The sequence below is a fragment of the Anolis sagrei genome, chromosome 5, assembly GCF_037176765.1.
Source record: "Anolis sagrei isolate rAnoSag1 chromosome 5, rAnoSag1.mat, whole genome shotgun sequence".
NCBI lineage: Eukaryota > Metazoa > Chordata > Lepidosauria > Squamata > Dactyloidae > Anolis > Anolis sagrei.
In genome coordinates this window covers 83,612,290-83,640,227 of record NC_090025.1, presented here as the reverse complement: position 1 = coordinate 83,640,227, position 27,938 = coordinate 83,612,290, and the positions used below count along the sequence as shown (strand labels likewise).

The 27,938-nt window shown below is 36.8% G+C and overlaps 1 protein-coding gene across 1 annotated transcript in view; it reads right to left on the bottom strand.

Moving 5' to 3' along the window:
- Positions 1–1,265: 1,265 nt before the first annotated feature.
- Positions 1,266–27,938, bottom strand: part of NAMPT (nicotinamide phosphoribosyltransferase) — a 32,086-nt gene continuing 5,413 nt past the window's right edge. The window contains exons 2-11 of the mRNA XM_060778369.2: positions 20,417–20,573; positions 17,491–17,594; positions 16,466–16,594; positions 15,350–15,508; positions 13,889–14,025; positions 11,759–11,984; positions 8,986–9,105; positions 6,850–6,990; positions 6,573–6,707; positions 1,266–3,441 (exon numbers count right to left, since the gene is read on the bottom strand). Of these exons, the coding sequence (XP_060634352.1) occupies positions 3,328–3,441; positions 6,573–6,707; positions 6,850–6,990; positions 8,986–9,105; positions 11,759–11,984; positions 13,889–14,025; positions 15,350–15,508; positions 16,466–16,594; positions 17,491–17,594; positions 20,417–20,573 (1,422 nt within the window). The 3' untranslated portion in view covers positions 1,266–3,327. The remainder of the gene's footprint in view (positions 3,442–6,572; positions 6,708–6,849; positions 6,991–8,985; positions 9,106–11,758; positions 11,985–13,888; positions 14,026–15,349; positions 15,509–16,465; positions 16,595–17,490; positions 17,595–20,416; positions 20,574–27,938) is intronic.

Below are 27,938 nucleotides of genomic sequence, written 5' to 3'. Positions count from 1 at the left end.
GTTCAGAATGCTCTTTGATTGTAGGTTAACTATAAATCCCAAATGACAAAATCAATTTTTTGAGTGATGGTCACTCCTTGGGTTAGTAGATGTCTTGTGGCCAAATTTGGTGGCAATTAGTCCAGTGGTTTTTGAGTTATGTCGTCACTCAAAATGAACAGACCGTTTTTATATATATAGATAATGTACAGTACTTATATTGACCCATAGATGTCAACCCAGTTGTTTGGGATGATTTTTTAACTAAAATGTCTAGACTTATACATGAGTATATAGGGTACATGCCACATCTATGAAACTACTACTATTATGTTAGGCTAACTTCATCATCTAAGAGATATTCATACTGGAAATACGGACATTTGGACTAATACCCAGAGAATTGAGTGGCCCTCAAGTTTGCAGTGGGTGGCCATCCATGGTTTATAGCAGTGGTTCTCAACCTGGGGTCCCCAGATGTTTTTGGCCTTCAACTCCCAGAAATTCTAACAGCTGGTAAACTGGCTGGGATTTCTGGGAGTTGTAGCCCAAAAACATCTGGGGACCCCAGGTTGAGAAACACTGGTTTATAGCATAATGCCTCCCATTCTCCTAAGAGACTTTACAAAAAAATCTAGAAGTAATTTGCTTGTCGAACAAAACCAAATAGCTATAGATTTTACTATGGGAACTAAAACTTTATTTCCATGTTTATTACATTAATCTTTGATGCGAAGTACAGCATGACTATTTAAATATACGATTTAGGTGATGAATACTTACTCAGATAAGGAGGTTAAGAAGGAATGTAAAACTAGAGAAAGTTCTGTTTCCGGATTGATTTTTTGGCAAACAATAATATACATATCAAATCTTCCAAGACTGATTTTTTTGCTATTAAAAGATTTTGTACCCATGTCATGAACATTCCTCTGAGAAAAAAATACTCCTAAATTCTTATTTATTTATTTATTTCGGTCATTTCTACCCCGCCCTTCTCACCCCCTAGGGGGGGACTTTTATGTTAAATATAGGTCACAAATAAATTATTTTTAGACTAAACACAAAAAGCCTCCCAACTAGTCGTACTGTACTTTTATGGTGAAAGCTAAAGATATCAATTTCTACCATCCTACTTGTTTAAAGCAAACACAATCAATACTGCTTATCTCTACACGGAACAGTTAGGATATTTAAGATTCAAGCTTTGTAGAGTTAGTTGTTTTTGATACCAAACTACTTGATCTCAGGTGCTAAAGATTCTTTAACAAGAAGAGGCAAAGAAATTCATAGAGAGTTTTAATTTGCTTTCACTCCCCAGAAATATCTAGAACCCATAACATTCATGTCAGGGAATTCATAGTGCATAACAGCTTTTTTTCCCCAAAGCCTTCACATACAGAAATATAAATTAAGAAAAAATATCTTACTAGACTTTGTGATACTGCTGCTTCTCAGACAGTTCTTAGTACATTGTGTGGAACAGGTAAAAGCCTTGCTGAATTTTAACCTGAAGACAAGCCTATTGTGTTTATCAGGAAAAGGATAACCACAATGTGAATTCTGTGCATAACCGTCACTACTTAAATTATTCAAACCACTGCTTTTGATCATAATACATTCATTCTGTGAATAATCACATAAAACAGCAGAACCCCATTAAACAAATTAAACAATTAAGACTGGAAACATGTGGCTTACCACATCTGGACAACTGAATACGTTTCATTGCAGAACATTGAAATATGGCTTTTTAACACTTTTAGAAACATATTAACTTGGTTTACTCCTTTTGTTAGAGTTCTTCTGAACCATTCCCAAGATAATTTTTAAACCCACCTTATATCCCACCTACCCCTTTATACAGCTAATGAACAAAACATACTGCCTCCTCTAAAAAGGCTGACAAGGTCCTTGTCTTCTAGCAACCATCCTGAAATACGCCTGTACACCTGAGAACTCGATGCAGCCTGTCAAGTCATTCACTAACCAACTTGTTCTTTAGTAAGCACACTTCAGTAAAAAGTGAATCAAGTGCAGTCATGGACAAAGTACCTTTCATTACTCTTGACGTTTTTAAAATAGCTAACTTCTGCATAGTGTCCCCTATAGGGGAGGCTACCAATGTAAAAGGAGTTTGGCTAGTAGAATGTTTTATTAAAGTCGTTTAACAAAAAAAAATAGGTAAGACGTCTATACAATTTAACATCAAATCTGACAAAAAAGGCAAACTCAATGACCAAAATACAAAAAAGGTAAAAAGTGCACTAATCAGTCAAATCTTTTGTTTTGAAATTTGTCACAATATATGGAAAAATAAACCCAGAAGTGTTTTTCTTTTAATATACCACTTCCATTCCTGTCCATATTTTACATATACATACTCTGCAGCAGAAGGGAATTCTTTATTTTTACAACCAACTCTTCTGTACGTTTGTTTGGAAATGAGTCCCATTGGTTGGAATGGGATTTATACCCAGGTGGACACACACCATAATGGAGCCTTGGCTCTTGGAATATAAACAAACACTTGACAATGCTTGCTGCAATAAAAAGTCCATCCGCATTTGGCATTACATTTATATATCTTGCTCTCTAGCAAGACCAATGCATTTATATACTCTGATTTATAGAACCTCACTATTACAGAAAGAACAGAAGTTTACCTGTCAAACAACAGATAACTATCAAATGACAAGACCACTGTCAACGACAAGCTATTTGTCAAATGACAGATAAATACAATGAACAATGAGGTTTGTTCTTCTGTGGGACGTGAGGAAATAATCCTGATTAAAACTTCCAAATACTACAGTTTTCACAATAAAACTTAAGGCCGTGTTTTATTTGCTGATAAATGGACACAAAGGCAATGAATTCCCATTCCCCAAATATTTCTTGAAAGTCTGTGCTCATAAAAATCATGAAAAGTTGGAAAGACGTAATTATTGAAACTTTAAATATATTTTACACAATCTTATTTGTACAAAAATACAAGTTAAATATAAACATAAAGCAATGATACTTTTATGCAAATCTGTTTTGTGGTATGCTACTATATATATATAAAAAGTCTCAGCTCAGTCTCATTAATAAGGAGATCAATACCAGATTGAATCGCTACTGGCAAAGGGTCCCTAAAAGCACACTATTTTAAATTGCAATTATTTCCTCAATTTAATCTCTTTGAAAGACAAAAAGGAAAAAAGAAAAGAAAAGAAAGGGCACTGATGTCCATAAACCAACAAATAATTTGGCTATAATGTGGCAAACACAAACACACAGATCTCTACAAGAAACAATTAGCAGTACATAATTGTTACACATATACAAACACGGAATGAAACTTTAGTGAGATGACACTGTCAGTTCACTAGTCTTCAGCCTGGCATTTTTTCTTACTTCATCAAATGAATAAGACTTCGTTACTACTCCGTTCTTAAACACCGTATGAAGGAGATCCTGCAAACACACATCATTTTCTTTCAGTTTCGGTAATACAGCATTTCATGCATCAAAATATCAAACTTGTTTGCATGGTTGAATATGGACCATGTAAAACAGTTCCTAATATACTGCGTGTTGAGAGCCTGGCTACACATAACATTCTTTGTCTCCAAAACAATTAACAGATTGTTGGTTCTAAGGGCAGCATAGCTGTTGCCTCGCCAGTTTCAGAAGATTGAACATAGGACTTTCTCAATGCAAAACATGTGTTCTTTCATTGCATAATATCCCTTCTTATACTCTGTTGAGATTTCCAAATCTTTCTGAGAATCTTAGAGAAGATCATAACGAAAACATGCAGAAGTGCAGGAAGATAGACCAATACACCTTCACTCATTTATGTGTGCTTGCTATACTTGCATTCTGTCACTTTAATCCTAAAACAATCTTCTAATCTTGGTCAGATGGAGAGTGTGGCTGGCCAAAAAGCACCAAATACATTTCATGGCTAGAATCTTAGGTCACAGTCGAACAAAACTCAAACCAGTATCCCAACATTGGCTATTGCTTCTTCAGAAACAAATTCTAGAATTCAAGGGAGGGATAGTAAAGTAAATGAACCCCTAATGAAAGATGAGATAATCTGACCATGGCTACGTTTTGATGTTATGAATGGAATTGTGTAGTTAAGCTATCAGGCACATTTAGCAGACACCTATGGAAGTATAGTCAGACTTGGCAAAATAAGAAGCTACTAATTTACATAACTCCTGATATAAATGCTTCTTTCATCCTATATTAAAAAGGAATTATTATTAATAATAATAATTTTATTTGTATCCCGCTTTTTTCTTATTAAAAAAACCTCAAAGTCGCTCACGATAAAACAAATAAAATCCAATTAAAACCTAAAAATATACAATCATTAAAATAGAACTAAACATGAACAGCATTAAAAATAACAGTTAAAATCAACTACATATCTTAGAACTTTATAACTATCAAGTGAATGCACGGACAGCTACAGCTGAAAACTAGTACATCAACTGTGCTTTTGAGTAACAGGCACATCATTTTCTGCAGCAAATTCACAGCAGCAAATGATAACTTATAACCGTTTGTTTGGGTTTTTTCCCCCTTAATTTTACACTCAATAGAATATGATTTTTTATTTTTTTTTATTTTTCTCTCTCTCTCTCTCTCTCTCTTCATTTTATTTTTGTGTGTGTGTGTGTATATATATATATATATATATATATATATATATATATATATACACTATTATTTTATTCTTTCTATCTTATTTTCCTACTTTTCTATTTTCTTTATTATATTCCCCCACTTTCCATGTAACTATATACTATATACTTTTTCAATAAAAATTGATTCAATAAAAAAATGTGTAAGCAGAAAAAAAATAACTGTGTTATGAGCAGAGAATCACCTAGGTGTTGATCACCCCATGTATTTTACAAGTCATTTATATTACAAGTGCAGGGTTGGTCTGAGATGCATTCAAACATAAGGCTTGCAAATTATGAACATCAGATCATTTGTACAAGTGTGACATTAACGTGCAGAAAAGTACAGGTGTTATGGTCTATAGCCCATATTTCTTCACTTCCAAAAGTGAAGAGACGTGACAAAACTAGGTATGGAATTGTCAGACCTGACATTTGTCTCAGGTTACACAGTTCACATACCATATTTCTTCAACTGTCAAGATGCCACTAACTGTCAGAAGCACACTAATTTCAATACTACCACCACCACCAATAAAAACACTTAATATATACCTGAAATACTAAGACAAACCCCATTTTTAGGAATATTTATATCGGGGAAAAAGTAAGTCTTAGAACGGAAGAAATACAGTATTTGTTAACAGGTCAGTATATTGTTGAATTTTTTGATACAGATACAAGATTACCAAACACTGGAGGATATTTGAGATAAGTAATGTTTATAAAGCAGTCAATTAATAACAAACTTAAATTGTAGAATAAGTAAATCAGGAGTCTTAAAGCAATGTGTACAACATGCTGCAAAATGATTTATTTCATAAAAGAATTTAAAAGACTCAATCAATGGAATTTATATTTGATTATTTCCCTATTCTCTACATGATGCAGAATTACCTGTGACTAGACCAGGCATAAGTAAACAAAGGCCCGCAGATTCAGCCGTCTGGGCGCTTATGTCTGCCCCCTCCTCATCTTCCCTGTCTTCTGGGCATAAGGGCGTAGTGGGCCACTGTGTCCTTAATGCTGAAAGGATGGGGAGGAAGGCATGTGGCAGCTGGGAACCCTCTGGAGCTCTCTTAGCTGCCACATGCCTTCTTGGGGCCCTCCTCCAAGGCGCTCTCAGCCACCACTTGCCGTGGGGAGGATGGGCCACTGCCGAGAGCTCTCCAGAGAGCCCTTGGCGGTGGCCTATCTCCTCTCAGACTGTTCCCAAGCTGAGAGGAGGCCCCTTCCACCCCAGGCACCAACTGCCATTGTGCCACCTCATCCTGCACTGACTACCCTCAGCCTCCCCTTGAACCCTTCAGCTCTGCCCTGCCCGCTTCAGTCTGCAATGCATCCCCCACCCAAAAAAGTTTGCAAATGCCTGGATTAGATTTCTAGTTCTTTGATTCATGTGCAGAGGGAGTTAAGGCCCATACACTCTGCCCTCAGAGTCTCAGGTCAGGACTGCAGGACTCTGCAGAAAATGCTTTAGCTGTACCCCATTAAAAGAAAAATCGCCTGTTTAGCAGGCCTTGCAAATGCTAATGTCTTATCAGTAAATGTTTGGCTTTTATACACATTTTATATCCCTATGTACTTGGGGCCATGTAAACATTTATTGGGCCAAAATGGTCCCGAATGGAAAAAATTAAGAAGCCCTTCTCTATGCAAGCTTCAAATGCCAAGGGTTTCCTGCCTACTCTTCACCATTACCTACATGGGTGGTAGTGAAAGAGAATGAAAATGTATGTTGGTGCCTTGGCCTCATCCAGTATTGATTTAACATCAACTTTCCTGTTCATGTGACTGCCTCTATGCACTTCTCAACCACAAAAAGGTTGCCTACCTCAGCTCTGAAGTGTCATAGTAGGGGAAAAAATCTGTCTCACACTAACTAGAAGAGGAATTAGTCTTTACCTGTCCATATTCTTCAAGATCTCCCTTGCCTTCTTCTAGTGTGACAAAGTCTCCATTTGGTGTTCTGTGTAAGGATAACCTGCCTTTCTTTGATCTTTTGTTAGGATCAGCTACAGGATCTTTGAAGACATTTACCTGAAATTCAAAATGAAAAAAGCACTGTGAGTAACAGATTTCTCTCCTATAAAAATTAGCTCAGAGGTCCTAAGAAGTGAAAACAATCCCCCCACCTGCCCACCCCAGTTTAAAAGCTCTACATTTGGGGAAAAAAACATACCCCAAGGCCATTTGTGACCACGTAACTGCATTTGAAGGAGCAATTCAGGAGATCTCTGGTCAGCTTTTGCAATAAAGCTCCACCTGACCCAAAGGCAATATTTTCAATACTCCACTTCTCTTTTTTCATTCCTTCCACCATCTGAAAATGACAGAAAGCATTTTAAGAGTTTACTTATAACAATGTTCTTTGACAGACACATATATTATACAGGAATTTAATTTTTAAGACTATTTAAGAGTACTGTATATGCTTATGTTAAGTCCAGAAATTTTGGTCAAAAATCCACCAAACAATGGGCTGATTTATCCACGAATCAAGCTAACTACTGTGTCTTAACCAGAAAAACCTTAAAGAAGCACCAACTCCCTCTACTCTCTCCACCACCACACCACTTCTAACCTTTCTGAATGCCTAGGAGGGAAAACAGCAGTGGCAACAACCAGGAGTGACTGGCCCACTGATAAGGCATTGCTGCTTTTCTCTCTCTGAGGAATGACCCTCAGCCTAAGCACAGGTCATACCAACATCCATAATTTTGCCCCCCCCCCCCACCTACCCTTGACTTAAAACGTGAGATCCACTTATAAATTAGTATATGGAGTAGTTGGTATTTAACATTTGTCTGACTTCTTTAAAAATAATCTAAAATAGCTACTGAAATCCTCCATCATGCCGCAATCTGTATATTAAAGAATGCATTCCATAGGCTAAGTAAGATCTAGCTAGCTAACAGCAATATTCATACAGAACAGATCTGTGCATTTCAGTCATGTATTATTACTAATTCTGGTGCAGATGATGGAGCTGTTTACACCTATCACTCATCACCAACCTTCCACATTTATGCAACTGCCCCAGTTCACCCCACAACCAGAAAAGTGGCTCACCCTAACTCTAGAGAGTCACAGCAAAACAGAAATATTTCTTAAAACAGATATTATGTTCAATCTTTATTCAATTTTGAACAAATGTTGGAATACAACAGAGGGGAGCAGAAGACATTTCCATCTTGTCTTCTGCCTATATTATCAGTTGGGAGGCCCCTCCCCACTCTGGCACCAACTGCTGCTCTGCCCAGTGAAGAAAGAGGGGAGCAGAAGACATTTCCATCTTGTCTTCTGCTTATATAATCAGTTGGGAGGCCCCCCCCCCCCCCCCCGGTACCAGAGTGAAGACAGAGGGGAGCAGAAGACAGTTCCATCTTATCTTTACTAATAATATAATATAGTATATTGTATATACATATAATATTTATAATATTATAATGTAGTACAATATAATACTAGTAATACTAATACAATATTATAATTATTTTTACATTACATGTAATATTACTAATAATATTACTATATAATGGTTATAGTGCAATATAGTAATATATAATACTGATATTGTACTATGTTAATAATATAATATATTGTATGAAAATATATCTTGTAAGCCGCTCTGAGTCCCCTTCGGGGTGAGAAGGGCAGCATATAAACGCCATAAATAAATAAATAAATAAATAAATAACACATCCTAACGCTCAATCCAGTTGTATTTACTTCGAACCAAGTCTCAGATTTTAATGGGAATTAAAACGCAACCTTATGTATGCTTACTCAAAAGCAAGCCCAGTGGTTTCTATAATATTATCTCCCAGATAAGTATGTATAATATTACAACACTAATTTGAAGCTAATGTATTTACGTTCCCCAAACACACCAGGTTATTATCACTGTGTTTGTTCCTTGGATTCTTGTCCATATGGATAATTTTAATATGTGAAGTATATTAATGCAATAAATCTGGGAAGAATGATTGTCTTGATTATTGTAAATGTAGATCATAATATCTGTACTTGTCGATTTACACATTATATGTTTCACACAAGCACAAATTTATGGGAAAGAATTCAAATCAAGAACAGGCACAGATAGCAGTTATCAAGTTATTAAGACATTGCAGATTTTCGTGGGGAAGGGGTAGAAATAAAAGACTATCTCAAACCTTTAACAGAACCTGTTTTCAGGTGCAACCGCTAGGAATAATTTCAATGATGTTAAGCACTCTTTCCCAACAACTCATTTAACTACTACTTCGACCACTCACTGAAATCACCACTGACATGTTAACAAAAAAAGTCCCACCTCTTGCAACGTGTTGATATCTACACCATCTCCTTGAATAATTCTGAGGTAAGGAGGCAACACTTTATAGCCTTTTGCATTTTCTGTGATGGGGAACTTCTTTCCTAAAATGTCCAAAACCTGAAAATATCAAAGTTAAAAAACAATATTAACCATTGGTCTCCTGCATAAGCCAGATCAAGCACACAAATTACATGAGTCCTCATAGACAAAGTTGTATCTTTATACTATCTATAGAACAAAACCCCTAAGGGAACCTGAGCCTAAATCCAGTGTAATATTAGTAGGGGTGAACAGTGCAACAGTGGAGATCTACTGGTTTTCAGTTGTGGAAGTAATAATGTATTTTGTCATGTGGCCCTGGGGATATCACTGTTTGTGCAAAAGGCTGCACAACTAAAAATTGCATTGGGTCCCCCATTTGTGAGTGCTCTGGAATTAGGTGTTTGCACACGCAAGATCCTTTATGATACTGTAGGGCGGGCCACACAATCTGTGGTCCTCCAGGTATTTTGAACTTCAGCTCCCAGAATTCCTGGCCATTGGCCAAGCTGTAAGCGAAGGCTGACCTTTGTGCCCCCATTTTAAAAATTCAAAATTCTCTCATCTGCTCTAGAACATGGCAGCAATTTTATTTCCTGTTCTCCCCCTGCTGTGGCCCGAGGACAAATCTTTTTATGAAGCAGGAAGTGAATTGGAAGTTAATAAAAACAGAGGTGTATATTTCAGGCCTAAATGGACAGGAGAGCAAAAATAAATATGACCTCAGGGGATGTCATTTAACCAGTGCAACAACACCTTTCCTGTCCTTGCATTAGTTAAATGATACCACATTTGGACACTATATTGAACTACAGTTTGGAGGAAAACTTTGGAAAATGTTATATAGGTTTTGGCAAAGGACACCCTTCACACACTTGAGGTTGAGAAACTTGATTAGATACCGCTGCCAATAAGTGTAGAATAGGAATAGGAAACCTCTTCCCTACTAGCCAACATTAGGCCACACCTAAAAGTAACTGAAGTTATAGGTGGAAGTCTTACCTTTGTTCAGAACATAATGAACAAAGGCATGTGCATATATTTTCTTACTCCACCAGTAAGCTGAAACAGGGCTCATAAAGGGGCATGGCATGATGAAACCCTGGTGTTCTGTACTGAGCGGGTTAAAGGCCTACATTTTCCCCATGGATTTAAGATTTCCCATTCCTAATATGGACAGTACTGAACTGGAAGGATGAATGACTTCAATGTAAGACAGATTCCTATGTTTAGAAACAGAGACAAGGGTGAGATATTATTAAAGGTCAATGAAGATTTCAAAAGTGGACTGTCAGCACATGGAAATCTGCTGAATATTGGCTTTAAGATCACAGGCCACTGATGGAATTGTTAGACATACTTTGTGGAATGTGATCATCCAAAGGGTTCATGAGTATTAGTATTCCTTCCTGCACCCCTCAGAAACCTCTACAAGATCCAATGCTTACTATAATGCGATTGGAGGTAAAGGGGAGAATATGCTTTCACTTTGATGACATCCATATGTTACCTCCTACTGTGCCCTCTTTGATTTTTTATTGCATTAAAAAAACTGATGCGAACTGCTTTTACATCAGTTTTCAAAGAAATAATAAACCTGTTAATTTATTTTCAGAAAGGTGTTATAACACACAGCATCTGTCTACAGTAATCAGAGCCAAGTTAAACAAACTAGACAAATTCATATTTATCTGTGCAGGCAACTGTAGCTGAAACATTTGTGATTGTTTATCAAGCACTTCATTGTGCTGATAAACAGAAATGAATAATGTTTACTGGCAAAGTGGAGGCAACATATAGACACAGGACTGGGTCGTCTCCCCCCCCCCCCCCCAAATTCACTGGTCTGAATTATTTGAAGAAATGCAAGTTCCAAAAACTCAGGAAATATTCTGGACATTGCAATGCTAAATAATTTTAGTGAAAAAATAATACATTGCATATTCCATGCATGTGCCCTGTTACATTCCATAAGAAATCTGCATTATGTAAACACAGCAGAAAAGAACACTGGCCAACACATATTTTGTTGCCTCAAATGTTAGTCCTTTTTCCAGGTATATTTGACCTGCAGATTCCAAATTTCCCCCTATCGGTTCTAAGTTTTGAGCTACAGAACATATGCCATCTAGCAGTCTTTATCTGCCCAGTCATGAAAAAGCATGGTAACGAATATATAAGAAATTAGACGTGAAGCTGCTATCCAATGCTATTTTCTGAATCAGCACCCCAGATGAACCCAGAAATAGGCCTAACAGAGAAACCAAGAATTTGGGCGGGGGGGGGGGGCACTTAGCTCACAGCATCATTTCACTACATTAGCTATAATACTGGGAGTGGACAGATAGCTGCTCTTAAGATGATTATTGTCCTAAGTACAAAAAGGAGAATTAAATGTTGAGAGAGAAAAATAGGTACAAATAAACACTGGCTGAGAGGTCGTAGGGACCACAGAGAAGGTAACTCCATCCTATGAGGGTGTGTGTGTGTGTGAATTATTCCATTTCTCCGTCACCACAACCTGCCCCATTTAGCAGTGTTCTCAACCTTCTGTGGTGCACCTTCTAGGGAACAGAATAGCGACTTACAAGGTGCAGAGTATGACGTAGTCTGCACTGCCAACTCAGTTGCAGCGCCTAAATCTGGACTCAAACTCTACACTGAAAAGCAAGATATCCTAAAGAATCTCATTAAAAAACTTTAAAATCTTGAGAGAATTTTAAAGCATTACCTTTAGCACAGTATCAAGAGGATTTCCTGAATCCGGCCTAATAATGAGCGGAGCTTCTGCACTTCTTGTTTCAATTAAATGCCTTAAATCTTCACCCCATAATTTTTCACAAGCGTTGTAAATGTCATAACTGTCACTGACCACAGATACAGGCACTGAAGAAAACTGTGTCACAATGTGTTCAAAAGCATCTCTTTCATGGTCTTTCCCCCAGGCTGTTATAGTACTGGAAGAACAGGAGATATTTATTAACCCAATTAATATGTGTGTGTGTCGGAAACACATGTGTTTTGAGAACACCATGTTTTCTTTTCAGCATATGTAACACCGCAAAAAGCAAAAATATTTTCTCATATACCATATTTACTTAAGTATAATGCACCATCGAATGTAATGCACACCTCAGATTTCAAGGTGTGCATTACAAAAAAAAAAAGATTTGGCGTTGAAAATAATGTTGGTGGCCACAAAAATGCTGGGGGAAAGCTGAACCCCTCCATCAGGCTTGATGGGAAGCTGGTGATGGTCATGAAAGCCTACTAGGAAGCCACATATAAAACCGACCTGCTCTGTTGGGCAAGAGATCCCTGCTGCGGACAGAGGAGGGAGAGGTGGCTGTGACAGCAAAAAAATAAAAATAAAATAATAATGGTGGGAAACTGCACTCCTATGCCAACCTCTCACCAGGCTTCACAGAGGGGCACAACTTCCCACCAAACTTTTTTTTAAATGATTTTTATTAAGGGTTTTCTAGGGTGTACATCGAGAGGGTGTTAATTATCGACGTATCTTAAATTAAAAGAAGAGTAATCAAGGTCAACTTCCCACCAAACTTTTTGGGGCCACCGTCACCTCTTCTTCCTCCATCCCCAGCTAGAATCTCTTGCCCAACGATGCATGTGGGTGTGCATTAGACTGGAGTAAATACAGTAGCCTGACTTTCCCTTTTCATCAAGTCCAAACCCTTTTGGTGCCACTGCCACTTTTGTCTTTGAGAAAAGGGTGCGCGTTACAGGAAAAAGGAAAGGATTGAAGGGGAAGGACTCCAGGTCCTGCAACTTGACTTACACAATGTTCCTACAAAAAGCAGGTGTCAGTGAAGGGAAAACTCCAAATGCCTCTGGCTGCCATGAACTTGAGGGATGTTGGAAAGCTCCAGCTGCCTGTCCAGTCCGTGTCTTGCTCCTCTTCTGCTTGTCTAATGGTGGCACACTGAAGGGCAGGCTCCATGAAAACAGGGTGCGAAGGGCATAGATTGGCCAGGCAGCAGGAACTTTCCATCATTCCCAAAGTCTGAAGCAACTAGAGGCATTTGCACTTTTCTCTCCCATGCTGTCTACTTCTTACAAGAGCTTTGTGCAAATCAAGCTGAAAGACTTTGGAGTACTTTCCCCCTCCCTTCAAATTTCTAACAGTGATGGAGCAAGAGTTCCTTGAGGAAAAACTCCACTCCCATTACTGCCTATTCCGCAATTACTATGTAAACATAAATATTCTAACCTCTTCTCCAAAATTCAAAAAACTTTGATTTCAAGCATTTCAAATAGGTGAGACTCAGCTTGTACAAATACAAGAAATTCTTATCTTTATACTACTGTTTGTCATCTATAAACTCTACATGGTAAATGTTAAATATTTACACAGTGCTTTCCTCTTATGAGACACTTTCCCCATCCATATTGATCTTCATTGCTTGTTTGGAAGTTTTGACTGCTCCCAAGATAGTGCAGGTATGTACTGGTATGAGTTATATCTAATAATGTTCAAATTAAAAACTGACTGAATGCACGCATAGATGGATTCCAAATATGATTCACAGTTCAGTTGGAGAACTAAAATGTGTGCAGTGTGTCCCTCTCCGTGGTGTAATCAGGTTGCCCAGAAAAGAAACCTTTATACTTAAGACTTCTTTGATTCAAAAACAATTCCAAGATAATATGTAAATGAACACACACACCACATACAAGTACATACCACAACAATAAAAGCAATCTCTGCGGAAAATTAAGATAACAATACATCTGTAGCTGTGATATTCACATCCACACTAGCAGAACAGTTAATTTAAATTTGATTTTAAACACAGGAAAAACAAAGGTACTACAAAGTGTTAGGGGATGATAAAGATACCTGTGCTCAGCAGCTGGGACAGAATAGCCTGGGACAGGGTCTTTTGTTCCATAATATTTCTTGATTAAGCCAATTCCTGCTACTGTATCAGTGCCTTTGAAGTTCACCAAATGGGCAGAGGCTCCTATTCCCGCAGTCTAAGAACAAGACATGACTGTGAATTAACATAATGGCTATGACTAGAATGTCCCTGTTTAATACATATATAGCAGTGTTTCCTAGCATATAGAAAACACTGCTTGAACACAACGCACAAAGCAGCTGCACGCAATAACATCCTGCAAAAACTTACTGGCAGCACATGGGGTGCAGACCCAAAATTAATAAGAACATCAACTGCCGAGTATGCCTGCCCTGTATGGCATAGGTCTGCCCATGCAAAGCAGGTGAACACAGTATTGAATGAAACATGCAGAATAATCACAGGGTGTCTTAAACCTACACCTGTTGATAAACTCTACAAACTAGCTGGCATTGCCTCTCCCCCCCCCCCCCCCCCCGGCCAATGTGCGATGGGAAGTTGTTGCTAAATGTGAGAGAAATAAGGTTGAACACTGTGAAAGCCACCCACGACATGGCTACCAGCCTCCTCCCAGTAGACTCAAATCAAAGAAAAGCTTTATGAGAACTACCACTCCTCTTGGTGTCCCTCCAGCAATAGCAAGGGTATCCCTCTGGGCAGCTAAATCAGGAAATCCCAACTGGATAGCCCCCCATGAGGGTCTTCCTCCAGGGGCAAACCAAGAATGGGCAACTTGGAAGTCCCTGAATAGACTCAGAAGCGGAGTGGGCAGATCAAAAGACAACCTGGCAAAATGACACTACTTAAAAGAATCCCACACCTTGTGTGACTGTGGAGCAGAACAGACAACTCTGCATCTGTATGCTTGTCGATTGTGCCCTCCCTCATGTACATAGAGGAATTGTTGGAGGCTACAGACAATGCTGTTGCTGTTGCCTATTTTTGGTCAAAAGATATTTAGCCGCCTGCACACCTTCTATTTTTATCAGTTTTATACTAATTTATGCAATGCTTTTGATAAGAAATGAATAAATAAATACACAATAACTTCAAAATGTGTAGTTCCTTATCCAGTTTTAAAGTCAGTGCCTACAAGACAGTATAAATGAGATATGAGTGCCATACTCATTATCATTTAGTGCACTTTAAGGTTATAAGAAAAAAGTGACATAGTATATGCAGAGAAAGACAAGCTAACATTCTTTAGATGTTTTGGAAAACAACACCCAGAAATCCTGGCTGTGCTGCCTGGGGCTGATGAGAATTGTAGTCCAAAGCAATTGATAGCTGGCAAATTGCAATTTTTTGTAAATAGTTTTCAAGGTTTATGAACTCCAATTTGAGAATTAACTTTAAGTGAAAATGACAGACACAGCAGCCAAAGGTTGTTCATTTTTTTTTGTTTCCTACATATATATTATAAGCAGAGCTTGCATTACCTCTTGTGAAGAGACTCCTCTGTAACCAAAATCGTGTAGTTTGTACTCTAATCCTTCTAAACTGCCCGAGGTTTCTAAAAGGTATTTTGCCAAGATCTTCTTTTGTTCTCTGGAGTTTGTTGCTACTGTAATTGGATACCATGACTGAACAAGAATAGTCTGGAAAAAGACAAAATGTGTAATACGTAAGATTTTCACCCTTGGTTTCAAGATATACTGTACATATTAGGAAAAATAGAAATGTTACAAGGGGTACTGAAAATCCAATTTGTTGTTGCCTTGAAGTCTGGTCCAACTAAACTAAGCAAACTTATTGTGGGGCTTCCTTGGCAAGATCTGTTCAGAAACAGTTTCCTATCTCCTTCCTAGCGTAGAATAAGCACCAACCTGTTCTACTCTCCTTACCAAGGCGGGAAAGCATTAAAGAGACACCACTGTTGCATTCATAAAGGCCAGAAGCACAACAGCAGGAAAAGTAGAGGGGATCCATGTTTCTTTTAGATTTGCCCAGGATGGACTAACCCCTTGCATTTTGCTTCTGTACTTCTTTTTTTAAGAGTTGATACTGTACCTTAATTTTATACATAGAAAAAAAAAACCAAACCCTTTTCAGTAGAGTGGGAAGAGGCCTTCTAAATGCCTGGGGAGGAAAATGTCAGTCCTGAGACTTAAGCTTCTCCACAGAATGGCTCTGAAAAGCCCTGTGCAAAGCTCCAGATTTTTATCTTCAACTTACCCAGGCTCATACAAAAATTTGTAATTTTGGCACCAAACTTGACCTCAATTTATACATATATCAGAAATACATACGGTAAAGTCAACCAATTGAATATACAAGCTGTGTTGGATACACTGGAGCAAGTATGGAAGAGACCCCAGCATAATATAACACTCAGTGATTTTTGATTGTAAAAATAAATACAATCTAAAAGCATACAACCATAGTACTATAGCTATTACTCACATTCCATTATGCATTTCTAGAATTTGTTTATTTAGGAGGTTAAAATTGAATTGTTTAAAAACAGTTTGAAATGCATGATAGGTCATATAGGAAATGGGTGCCAATCATTTAGGAAATTCTCAGTCATACAGAAAACAACTCTATTTATTTACCTCAATCCAGTTTGTAAGCCAATAACAGTCTGGATCAGTGTTTTCAACAGTAAAGAGTACATTTCCTCTGGGAATGACAGCACCCTCAGGAACAGCCTTTATTTCGATGGGAAGACACCCTTCGTATTTCTGTTATACAAATAGAAATCCACAATAATAATTTATAAAACAACTACGTATTTTTAGTTCATGATATGAAGAACATATTTATCATCAATTGATATATTTATCTGGCAGTCTATTCCTTCAAGTGAAAATTACTCAAAGTGAAAATTTTACTCAAAAAAACCTAAAGATACACTCAAGGACACAAATATAGCTCATTTTTTCCTCCCTCTTCTTCTGGATACACACTTTAATATAATTAGCAAGGTTCAACTCGCGTTCAGTAGGGGGATGCAAAGGGATGCCTCTCCTTTTGAAAGCAAAATGATGATATGACAAGAGTTTAAGGCAGAATTATTTTTCAAATTATGCTTGCATCTTCAATTGGCATGGTCAATAAACTTGACTTGAGCTTGGAGCTTTCCTTTCTTCTCTTAACCACTAACTTCTGTATCTGACTGATGAGAAGTTCTGGATTATTGGAAAGCTCACACCACTTATGCCCTACTTTTGCAATATGTTAGTGATCATAATAAAGATACTGCCCAACCTTAATATTGTTTTTTATACTATCAGATGTGCATTACCAAAAGATATTTACTCATAGAACAAACATTATGAAAGTTCTTCTCAAATGTGTCTTTATTTGCTATATTGTATGGTAATTCATTCAGTAAACTCATCTTTAATAGATTCGCAAAAACTCTTACCTGAAAAATGGCTTTTAACTAAGGTATTAATTTAAAAATATCATAGTAACAACAGACCTATCAAACTGAACAAAAGAAATTAAGCAGTTATTAACTGCATCTTGCAAAAAATGAACAGTTACTTTGTATAGTATTACAAATATGCCTATTCAAAAGGTGGGGAAAGGAGTCAGTGCTATTTTAAATTAATATTAATAAAAATTACTTCACCTCAAGAATGTAGTTCCATCCTGTTTCATTGAAGACATCATCTTGAAAATGTTCCTTGTATACTTCTTTGGCTTCCTGAATTTTTTCTTTGGTAACCACTTTACCTATGACAAAAAACAAATATGTCGGTTGGGTGATGTAAACATAATAAATAGTTAAATTAAGAATGCCTTCTGAAACTGGTGCATAGGACATGATCATTCATAATTTTATAGTTATATTGGGATGAGGACACTGACTAATTTATGTCATGATTACTGACCAGTGCTGTTTTGTTTACATTTTGTTACTAACTCAGGTTGCAACTGGAAATATCTTAGTGATTAGTGTTTCCATAAAAATATACATTGGTGGCATATATTCTGATCCTCAACACTACTTGATTCAAATCAGACCAGCCAATCAACATGAAAATGATTTAAGGACACATGGCAACAACGAGGTTATTGCTCCAGATCAAGCCACCCAGAGGAATCAATCATTGTTTTTGCATTTGGGAAAGAGTGAATTAGATGGCTCCACACTTTATCTCTGAAAAAGTATTCTATTTAATGTTCTACAGAACAACCTGTATCCAAATTATAATTGTCCACTTTATATAGCTTTCTCTGACTTGGTACAATGAGGACAGGCAAGTTAAGAGGAAAATAATAAAAACAGGTGAGTAAGTAAAATAAAAATGACAATAACAGAAGCTGGAACACACCATGACATTTACAATGAGTATTAACAGTCAGCATATGAAACGAAAGACCTGGCTACATAAAATGGCTTTGCCTGCTGGCAGAAAGGAACTTGTTTGGTCTTCCTTGGTAATGAGCTCCAGAGCTTAGAAGAAAGGATGAAGAAAAGCTCTTTCAGATACTTGCCAAATAAAGGACAGATCTTCAGATGTAGAGATAGTTCAATGCCTTGAAATTTGGGCAGATTTTTTAGGGTTTTTAGTTAGCTGATCTGAAGTTATGATGGTCTTTTAAGATCATAATTTGAACTTTCAGTTGTACATAGAAATGGGTGGACAATCCGTGAGAGTGTTACCTAGCTCCGAAGTAATGAAAACATGAAGTTTCTAAATACTGTTCAAAGACAGCATTACCATCATGCAAATGTAATTAAGACGAGTCACTGTTGAAGTGAATATTGTTTTAATATATTGTATATGACAAGTGTCTATAACAAAATTAAGAATTATAAAATGGCATTTGTGTCCAGATCTGGCATAAGCAGGCTCTGTTTTCCTGACACAGTTTTCAAATAAATCTTATGAGTAAAATTGACCAATGATCTCAAGTCTTCAAAATAGTGCAGTTTCATTCAACAAATCAGACTGAATCTTTATCTGATTTTCTACTAACTAGGGATATCTCTGCCTAGGTCTGGACTAAGATGTAATTTGTTTGTCTTTATTTATTTATTTCCAATATTAGATCTGACTCAACTTCAAGAGCATTGCTGGAATCAGATGGAAAAGATGTACAGTCAGGTATCAACAACATCTTAATTACAAAATTCTTGATGGCACTACCTGCAGATGTAAAAAAAAAAAATCGGACATTTATATCCCGTCTTATCTCAACCTCCGCAGAGGGATTCAGGGCGGCTAAAAAACAAACAAACAAGGGGGACAAGATGTATCCCTATGGGAAAACTTAAAAGCCAAAGATAGACAGTCTATCCTCCAGAGGTTTGGCACTGTGACAAATCATATCAAAAGCTGCACACAGTATAATCAAAATCAAAAGGGAATTACCCACCCATTTACAGGCAGATATGATTCATTAAGATGGCCAAAAGTCATCACCATCTCGTGACAAGGCCTGACAATTTATTAATTATAGATTCTGCTGCCTCATCCAGGAATGAGCTAACATTTATTCCTTCGCCAAGAGTCCAGGAAATACTTAGACGCCTCGACTAAGGGTGCATTTACACTGCAGAAGTAATGCCATTTTACAGCACTTCAACTGCCAAGTCTCAATGCTTTGGAATCATGGGAGTTGTAGCCTTACAAGGTTTTTAAGCCTTCTCAAAGAGTGCTGGCGCCTCGTCAAAGTACAATTCCTAGGCTTCCATAGCATTCAGACATGGCTGCTAAAGTGGGGTGAAATTGTATTAACTCTACAGTACAGATGCATTCAAAGAGCTATTAGAAAATGGCCAGAAATTATGAATTTGCTGGAGCTCAGGAAAAAATTATTACTGGGTTTATCAGTCTCCCACATCAGGTGCTGTACCATCAAAGCCTCCCAAATGCCAGATTATACACAGTAAATTGAAACTGTCAACCATCAGCATCATAATTTATTTAAAGGAACCATAACTGATAAGCAATTTTTTAAAAAACCACACACTGCCATAATTTTTTTAATCACTTGAGTCACTATAGAATTCATTCTGCTATTGATCTTAGCATATGCTAGTTTGAAGAAGCGGAATAAATATTTTGAACCCATGGAAAACAAAAATAATAATTTTGCCTCATTTGGTTAGTCCAAATGTTTCTCAGTATCTGAACAGAGATAAACAATTCACTTGAAGGCAAACCATAAAACAGCAATATCTTAAACATACAAAGCATATGCTGTACACAACTTAATATATCTAGAATTTAAGAAAAGGTGACCAGATTCCTACTGAAACTGGAGGGACTGGCCTTGCCAGACTACATAGCAAGATGGACTGTTTATCTGTTAGAAGACTGAAGCAGTTTTTATGCATAACATATCTGGACATAGATCATGGGCATGTGGAAGTAATTAATTCTGAAGTTAGAACAGTTTCAGAAAACACTACCATTTGTTGTTGTTTTATCCTTAACTGGATTAAAACATTCAAAAGGCTATTCATATTCCAAAGAATTTTGTGGAAGAAAGTTGAGAAATTACCATTTAAGTGAAAGTATATTTAAAATTCTAGGATGAAATACCTTTTAAGTATTTATTAAGAATGTACTGCAACCCGTAAAAAACAGTTTCCTCATATTTCACCTTCCTAAATTTTGAGTTCTCCGTCTTCTTTTCACGGCATTCAAAGTAGGAATAAACTTTGCTTGTGTTGGGTGGATACTGTTTATAATGTGTCACCTACAAATAAGAAAAGTGCTGGTAAGTGAACATTTCACCACATGTAAAAAAAATACTCAAAATAAATTATGATTGTGTCACATGCATTCTAGCAAGAATCAGCGTCATCCTTTAACTTGCAACCATATGTTTCTCAACTTTTTTCTGAATTTGAACAAGAGGGAGCATTTTATCTACTCCAGAAATATTGCTCCCCAGCCTTACTCCTGTATTATTTCCCTCTTTTGCAATGCTTACTGAATTTTTTTTCACAACTGAGAAATAAAACTGAGCAGGATTTTGAACAAATGTGCTTTTACAGATGTGTGATTGTTTCAGAAATCTGCTGCATGTCTATGAGCCATAAAGCCAGGTTTCCTTGAAGCACATACCACAAAGAAACACGTTTTCCTTGTGGTTCATTGTTTTGATGAACCACTCATCAAACTGCTCTGAGTCCCCTTTGGGGTGAGAGAGAGCGGGATATAAATGTAGTAGTAAAGTAAATGTCCACAGCAGCCACCACCAACTACAATCATGTATTTCTAACCCGGACTCTTATTTATTATTACTATTTAAACATTTATATTCCGTCCTCATCCCAAAGGGGACTGAGGGCAGAGCACAACATATAAACAGCAAACATTCAATGCCTATATGCTTTGGTTCCAACCTATTTTCAAGATCGCATCTCCTTCTACAAACTGGCACAGGCATTCAGATCTTCTGGGGAGGCCCTTCTTTCGTTCCCACCACCATCTCAAGCACGGTTGGTGGGGATGAGAGAGGGCCTTCTCGGTGGTGGCTCCCTGGCTCTGTAATACCCTCCCTAAAGAAATTAGATTAGCCCCTTCTCTTCAAGCCTTCCAGGTGAGTCTAAAGACACGGCTCTTCAGACAGGCCTTTGATCTTGAGTAATCCATGGCCAATGTAATGAATCATTGATAGTACTGGCCCGCACTTTGATTGTTATAATAGATTGCCAGCCCACAGGTTCCACTGCTTTTTTAGGAATTTTATGGTTTTCAATTTTTTGAGATTTTATCGTTAAGATTTTTATGCGCTTTTGATTGTACTTGTGCCATTGTGCTTGAGCTTATGTATTGTTGTCTGTGTGTAGCATTTGGAATGCTTCTGTGAGCCTCCCCGAGTCCTCTTGGGGAGATGGTGGCGGGGTACAAATAAAGATGTATTATTATTATTATTATTATTATTATTATTATTACTATATACATACATAAAAATTAAAATCACTTATCTCAATGTCAAAATCCTTTGTTTAAAACTCTCAAAAATCCATATCAAATATGGTTGGCATACTAAGATTTCTTAAAAGTCTACAAAGTTTTGTTTTTGTCTGTAAAAACATTCTATTGTCTGTGTGCTGTCAATATTAAATGGCAGTATTACACAAATGACATATATAATCAGAAATAACAATTAAATTTGACATGTTATGTAACAGTGATGATGTAGTTAGTGAGGACAGGGGCACAATTAACAACACTATTAGCATTACCCACAAGATCTTAGGGAAAAGCAAGATTTTGCTTGATCCCTTTATCAAGACAATTTTCAAAAACTAAAGCTAGTAAATTTCTATTGGCTTACACTCCTAAAAGACATTCAATACCATGTCAACAAAAATGGGATTATTTTACACACTGCACATTCACTTGATAACATCTCTTCAGGGGAAAATCCCCCATTTCATTTTAAAATATGTACTTCTGACATTTAAGACAAAAGCATTCCATTTTTCCCTTACCTGAAAAACTAAAGCTGTAGATTAAAAGATTTTTTAAAGTCAAATGTCCTTTCCACCACTTATGCTTTTTATTTTTGCATTTCTTTCAGCTTGGGCAATGAATTAGACTGATCAGTTTCACTCCCTGTTTCTGATACACCAGCACAATGCTGTAGTGTTTGGATTTCGAACACTGCAAGGGAATGTTTGATAAGGGTAAAAATAAAATGAGTGAAAATATTTTCAGTCAAGGTTTTTAGGTTTAAAAAATCCTATCCTGTGAGCTAAATGTGTGACAGTGTGCAAACATCTTCGTAATATCACATTACTAAGCTATTCTTAAATTAATTTTGTATTCTTCCTTAAGCCACCTTGAGGGTTTGAATTAGACTAAAACACAAGGTTCATTTGCCTGAATAAATGGAGATAGTAAAGATGGTTGCTCTAATTCTGTTCCACTATCTTCATTGATAGCATGTACAAAACCATCAGATGCTAAATTTCAAACAAGATGCCAACACAGTAAATGCCAGCAATTAGCGTAAGTGCTCCAAAAAGAGACCAGTGGAGCCTAACAAAGAAAAGACAAACCACACTCTTTTTGGTCCATGATTTGACCAAATGTTTTACTCCATCTTTTATAAATTCCACATTATCTAGTCTTTATCACTTGTTTAATGATATATTTCAACTTATTTTCAAACCTATAATCATGCAACTTATTAAAAATGAAACAATAATCTACTATATCATATTCTGTTTTTAATCTGATGAAAGTGCCTAAACTGAAGACCTTTAATTATTAAATCATCTTTTCTTGTTTGCCACATCCTATATTTGCGTTAAAAACTGAACTCCCATGCAAGGTATTTCGCTTTGGATACCAATTAAGATTTTAGTTTCCTTTTTTTTAACTGCTTATTGATACAACAGATACTATAATCATTTCAAGAGAATTCAGTTTGAAATGTGAAATATACTTTGGAAACTCTCCAACAATTAAACTCTAGCAGAGGTTCCCAGCCTTTGGCCCTCCAGGCGTTTTGGACCTCTACTCCCAGAATTCCTGATAGTTGGCCAAGTCAACGAGGCTTCTGGGAGTTGGTTCTAAATACTTGGAGAACTAAACATATTAGGCAATGTATATGCAAAGTTTCTGAAACAGTTTGACATCCTCATTGTTTAACCTGGATAATTTTTAAATGTAGAAATAACACAGATGCTTGACAAATCAAGGACTGGACACCTAATAAAGTCAACTTAAGATGAGGAAAAATATTTGAAAATTACTTCTCTTTTCATTCAATTTGCCATACCATCATTAGTACCATACAGCTTAGCAATGAGAATGGTCCATGCCAATGAGCTGGAGTAAACAATAAAATAGACTTTATCTACATTGGGAAATAAAACTTCACTGTTCCCAGTGCTCACTATATTTATCAATTTTATGTGGTTCTTCTGCATGAAAATCCAGTTTTCCTATCACCAAAGTCACCACAATAATAGCTCTAAAGAGTTAGTAAGATGAACAAGGCTCTCACTAGTGCCCTTCAATTAAAATGTCAAGGTACTGTCCTAAGAATGCATTCTTATCTACTTTATTAAAAAAAAAAAACATCATTCACAATTCTGAAAATTCCAGGCTTCATCTCTACATTATGGTTATATAAACCCCTTTGGTAAGTATTGGGAAGCTCCAGGTTGGGCAAAACATGAGAGCTCATCTGCTAAACTGGGAAGGGACACCATTAATATAATATCAATTATAAACTCTAAAAAGGGCCAATTAATTTAAGACACGATGAAAGACTTTGGCTTTAAACTTCAAGGCAATGGAAACCTTAGCCAGCTAAAATTAACAACTGCTCTCGATGTTTGGTGAACAACACTAGCCATGCACAGAGCCTTGACAGGGATAGCTCATGTTCTGTGAATCTCTTTTTTTAAAGGTGTTTAAAGTATATTTTTAATTGTTAGAAATACTTAAACGTGGAAGTTCTTTTAAAGGCTAGGCAAGTTACAAAGTAGTCGCAAAGCACTCCTCTGTCCTTTTCCCTTCCTCCAAAAATTGCTTCTCAAATTAAAATTCAGATTCTTCAAAACAGAACTCCTGGTTTTTGATTTCCAAAATTATGCTCCAAGTGTTCCTATGTCTCACCATATTTACCACTCTTGATTTGGTTTGGAGGAGATTTGAAAAATGTCTAATGTTCCCAGAGATTTAGACTCTTCAAATGTGTGACATATTTTGAATAGCAGATAGATATGTGAAGTAAGGATGGTTTAATCTGCCTTGTTCTAGTCATTCGATTTCTGATGTGTTTATCAACATCTGTTCTATCCCACTTCTATATTAATCTGTGATTTTGAGGAAAAAAGATCATGAGCCAATTCGGGTTTCACTCCAATATTTTAAATTTAATACATATATTAGAAAATGTAACTCAAAGTGATTTCAAACTTTATTTTCTCTGAAAGCATATATTGCAATAGGTGATGTTGTGTTTATTTAAATCAAGAACTGTTGGAATATTCAGATATCACCAAAAACTACTGAATGTTTAAACTCCATTCAGTACTTTAGTCCAGAATCTACAGTGAACATTTGAAAAAGATCTATAATGGTATTCTAAGCATGAACACAGCATTTCAGTATGCTGCTTCCCTTCCATCCATCATTCATGGAGATGCTAATCTTTATGTCTGAACTAAGCTATTCTATTATAAATAAAATTACCAGTAGGTCCACTTTATAAACTTAGGCCAGTTTACTAGCACGTTTGCTTCAGAAGCCAGCATAGGGCACAGTGAAAGAGGAACACCAAGCCGATGTAACAGCCTTTGGTAAGCCTTACATTTAACAACTCACCTTAGTAGCCATAGGTAACCAAGACTTTCATGTGGTCCCTTTTCTACAACTTACTAGGGACACCCCCCCCCCCCCTTTAGCCTGCTAAAAACTTGAATGTCTGTATGTCTGGGAATACAGACATCTCTTCTGTGGTTAATCTGGAATTGTAGAGCACAAGTCCACCTGCAGGCTAATAATATTTTTTGGAGGATAGTAATTTATGTAGGCCTCTTCATGAGGCTGGTCAAGAGGATGGCTTAGACAATGACTACTGGTAAAGCATAAGGGTCTTAGGTACTCAAACCTATTCCTACTTTCATCTGCCAAGTCATAATGTTTTAGACACTCTTTAAACCATAATGAGCACTGGCATTGTTATATAAATATCACAGCTCACAATAATCTCAAAATACAAAATTAGTAATGAATATGCAGTAACTGCCATCACTAGTAATTTTAAAAAGTTGTTTTATAAAAGAGTGGACATTTTTTTATTTTAGACCAAGGGAATTACTTAAATACAAGTACAGATAATGTTTTTAAAATGTTTGTAGGCAATTTGAAGCAAGATTTGTGCCCACATAATCACTGTGTTGGGCAAATTATTTTATATTTTCTTATATTACACTTCTATAGACATTCAAACAACTGACAATTAAAAAATATTAGAAGCACAAAACATATATTATAAAATTAAGAACATAATAAAAACTACAAGAAAAAACACTGCAGCAAAAGAGTAATAATAAGAATATCTCAGTTTAGATTAAGGAAAAACTCAGTGAAATCTAGACACACTGTATGTAACCTGTTCAACTACTGCTTCTGGCATAAATTCACTAGGTGGCCTCACATTCTCAGCTCATGTTAGATGAGAAAAAGTAATATTACTTATTTTATGAGATTGTTTTAAGCATTACAACCCCGTTATAACACGGACATAACACCTAATATAGATCCAACATTTGAAAGCACCAGGTTTTATTGCTAGGAACACAACATTATATGTTTAATAATAAGATGTTTGAATCAAGGTATGAAAATATCTTAAATTACACTAAAAGAGCCAGGGTGATATAGTGCTTAAGTGTTGGACTAGGACTCTGTAGACCAGTGGTTCTCAATCTGGGGTCCCCAGATGTTTTTGGCCTACAACTCCCAGAAATCCTAGCCAGTTTTCCAGCTGTTAGGATTTTTGGGATTTGGAGGTCAAAAACATCTGGGGAGCCCAGGTTGAGAACCACTGCTCTAGACCAAGATTTGAATCTGTGCTTAGCCATGGAAACCCATGACAGGCAAGTCATACTCAGCCTTGGAGGAAAACAAACCCCTCTGAACAAATGCTGCTAAGAAATCCCTGTGGCAGGTGTATCTCAAGATTGTCATAATTTGGAAACTACTTCAAGGCAAACAAACATAAAAAATACCTGATATTTTAAACATAAGACTCCATACAGAAGTTCTGCTCAAGGATAGGGTGTGTTCTTTGCACTACAAAGGTAACATGTTGTATCAAGCGCACTCTCAATAAAAGAGGGAATCTTATTTCAAACCCTAGAGCAGGGGTTCTCAAACTATGGCCCGGGGACCGGATATGGCCCTCAAAGATCATTTACCCAGCCCTCACTCAGGGTCAACCTAAGGGCATTTTATCCTAGCACTTAAGGCCTGGCTTTTTACTAGAGCATTTGACCCATGTTAATTTTAATATTTGTATGTATGTGTTTTATCCTGTATAATTTCTGCAATGTAAATCGCCTGGAGCATCTCGGATGGAGGGCGATTAATAAGTAATTAAAGATGATAATGAAACAAAATGACTTGAAAGCACACAACAACAACAATCCTATCTCATCAGCCAAAAGCAGGCCCACACTTCCCATTGAAATACTAATAATTTTATATTTGTTGAAATTGTTCTTCATTTTAATTATTGTATTGTTTTAAGTGTTTTTTGCACTACAATTAACATATGTGCAGTGTGCATAGGAATTCATTCATGCTTTTTTCAAATTATAATCCGGCCCTCCAACAGTTTGAGGGACTGTGGCCTGGCCCTCTGTTCAAAAAGTTTGAGGATCCCTGCCCTAGAGGGTTGTTATAGAAATAGGAAATCTATTGCCCTCTAGATGTTCTGAGGTATATTCCCTGTAACTCCTAGTTTGCATGGTCAAAAATGATGGAAAGTAGCCCAAAACAGACCTCACTACCTCTGAGGATGCTTGCCATAGATGCAGGCAAAACATCAGGAGAGAATGCCTCTAGACCATGGCCATATAGCCTGAAAAAACCTACAACAACCTAGCCCAAAACATTTAGAGAAGCTTCTTATACCAAGATGGAAAATGATATGCTTTGATGTAAATATGCATTCTATATTAACTTTAAAATCAAATCACTTTGCCTAGGGTGAGTGTTTATAAATGCTTCTTACTGTCTCAATTACTGCAAATTGTAGCCATTGCCTGTATTATGTTAGGTGTTCTTGGTTGAAGAATGTTCTAAAGCTGGAATCTATTCTGTGATTTAAAGTCCCATCAATCTCAATGGGGTTTACTGTTGAGTAAACACACTTCAGTACTGATTGAACTCTTTCAGTATGAATAGCTGAGCACAAGTTCAACTCTCCCCTATTAAAATTAATAGGACTTAGAAGAGTTTAGCCCTGAATGGGTCGTGCTGAAAGTGTTTCATAACAGGGTGGTATTAGTGTTATGACACAGCTATGGGACAGCAACAGTTATACCACTACGGTATGTTAAAAGCTTAGGTTTCAAATCAGGGA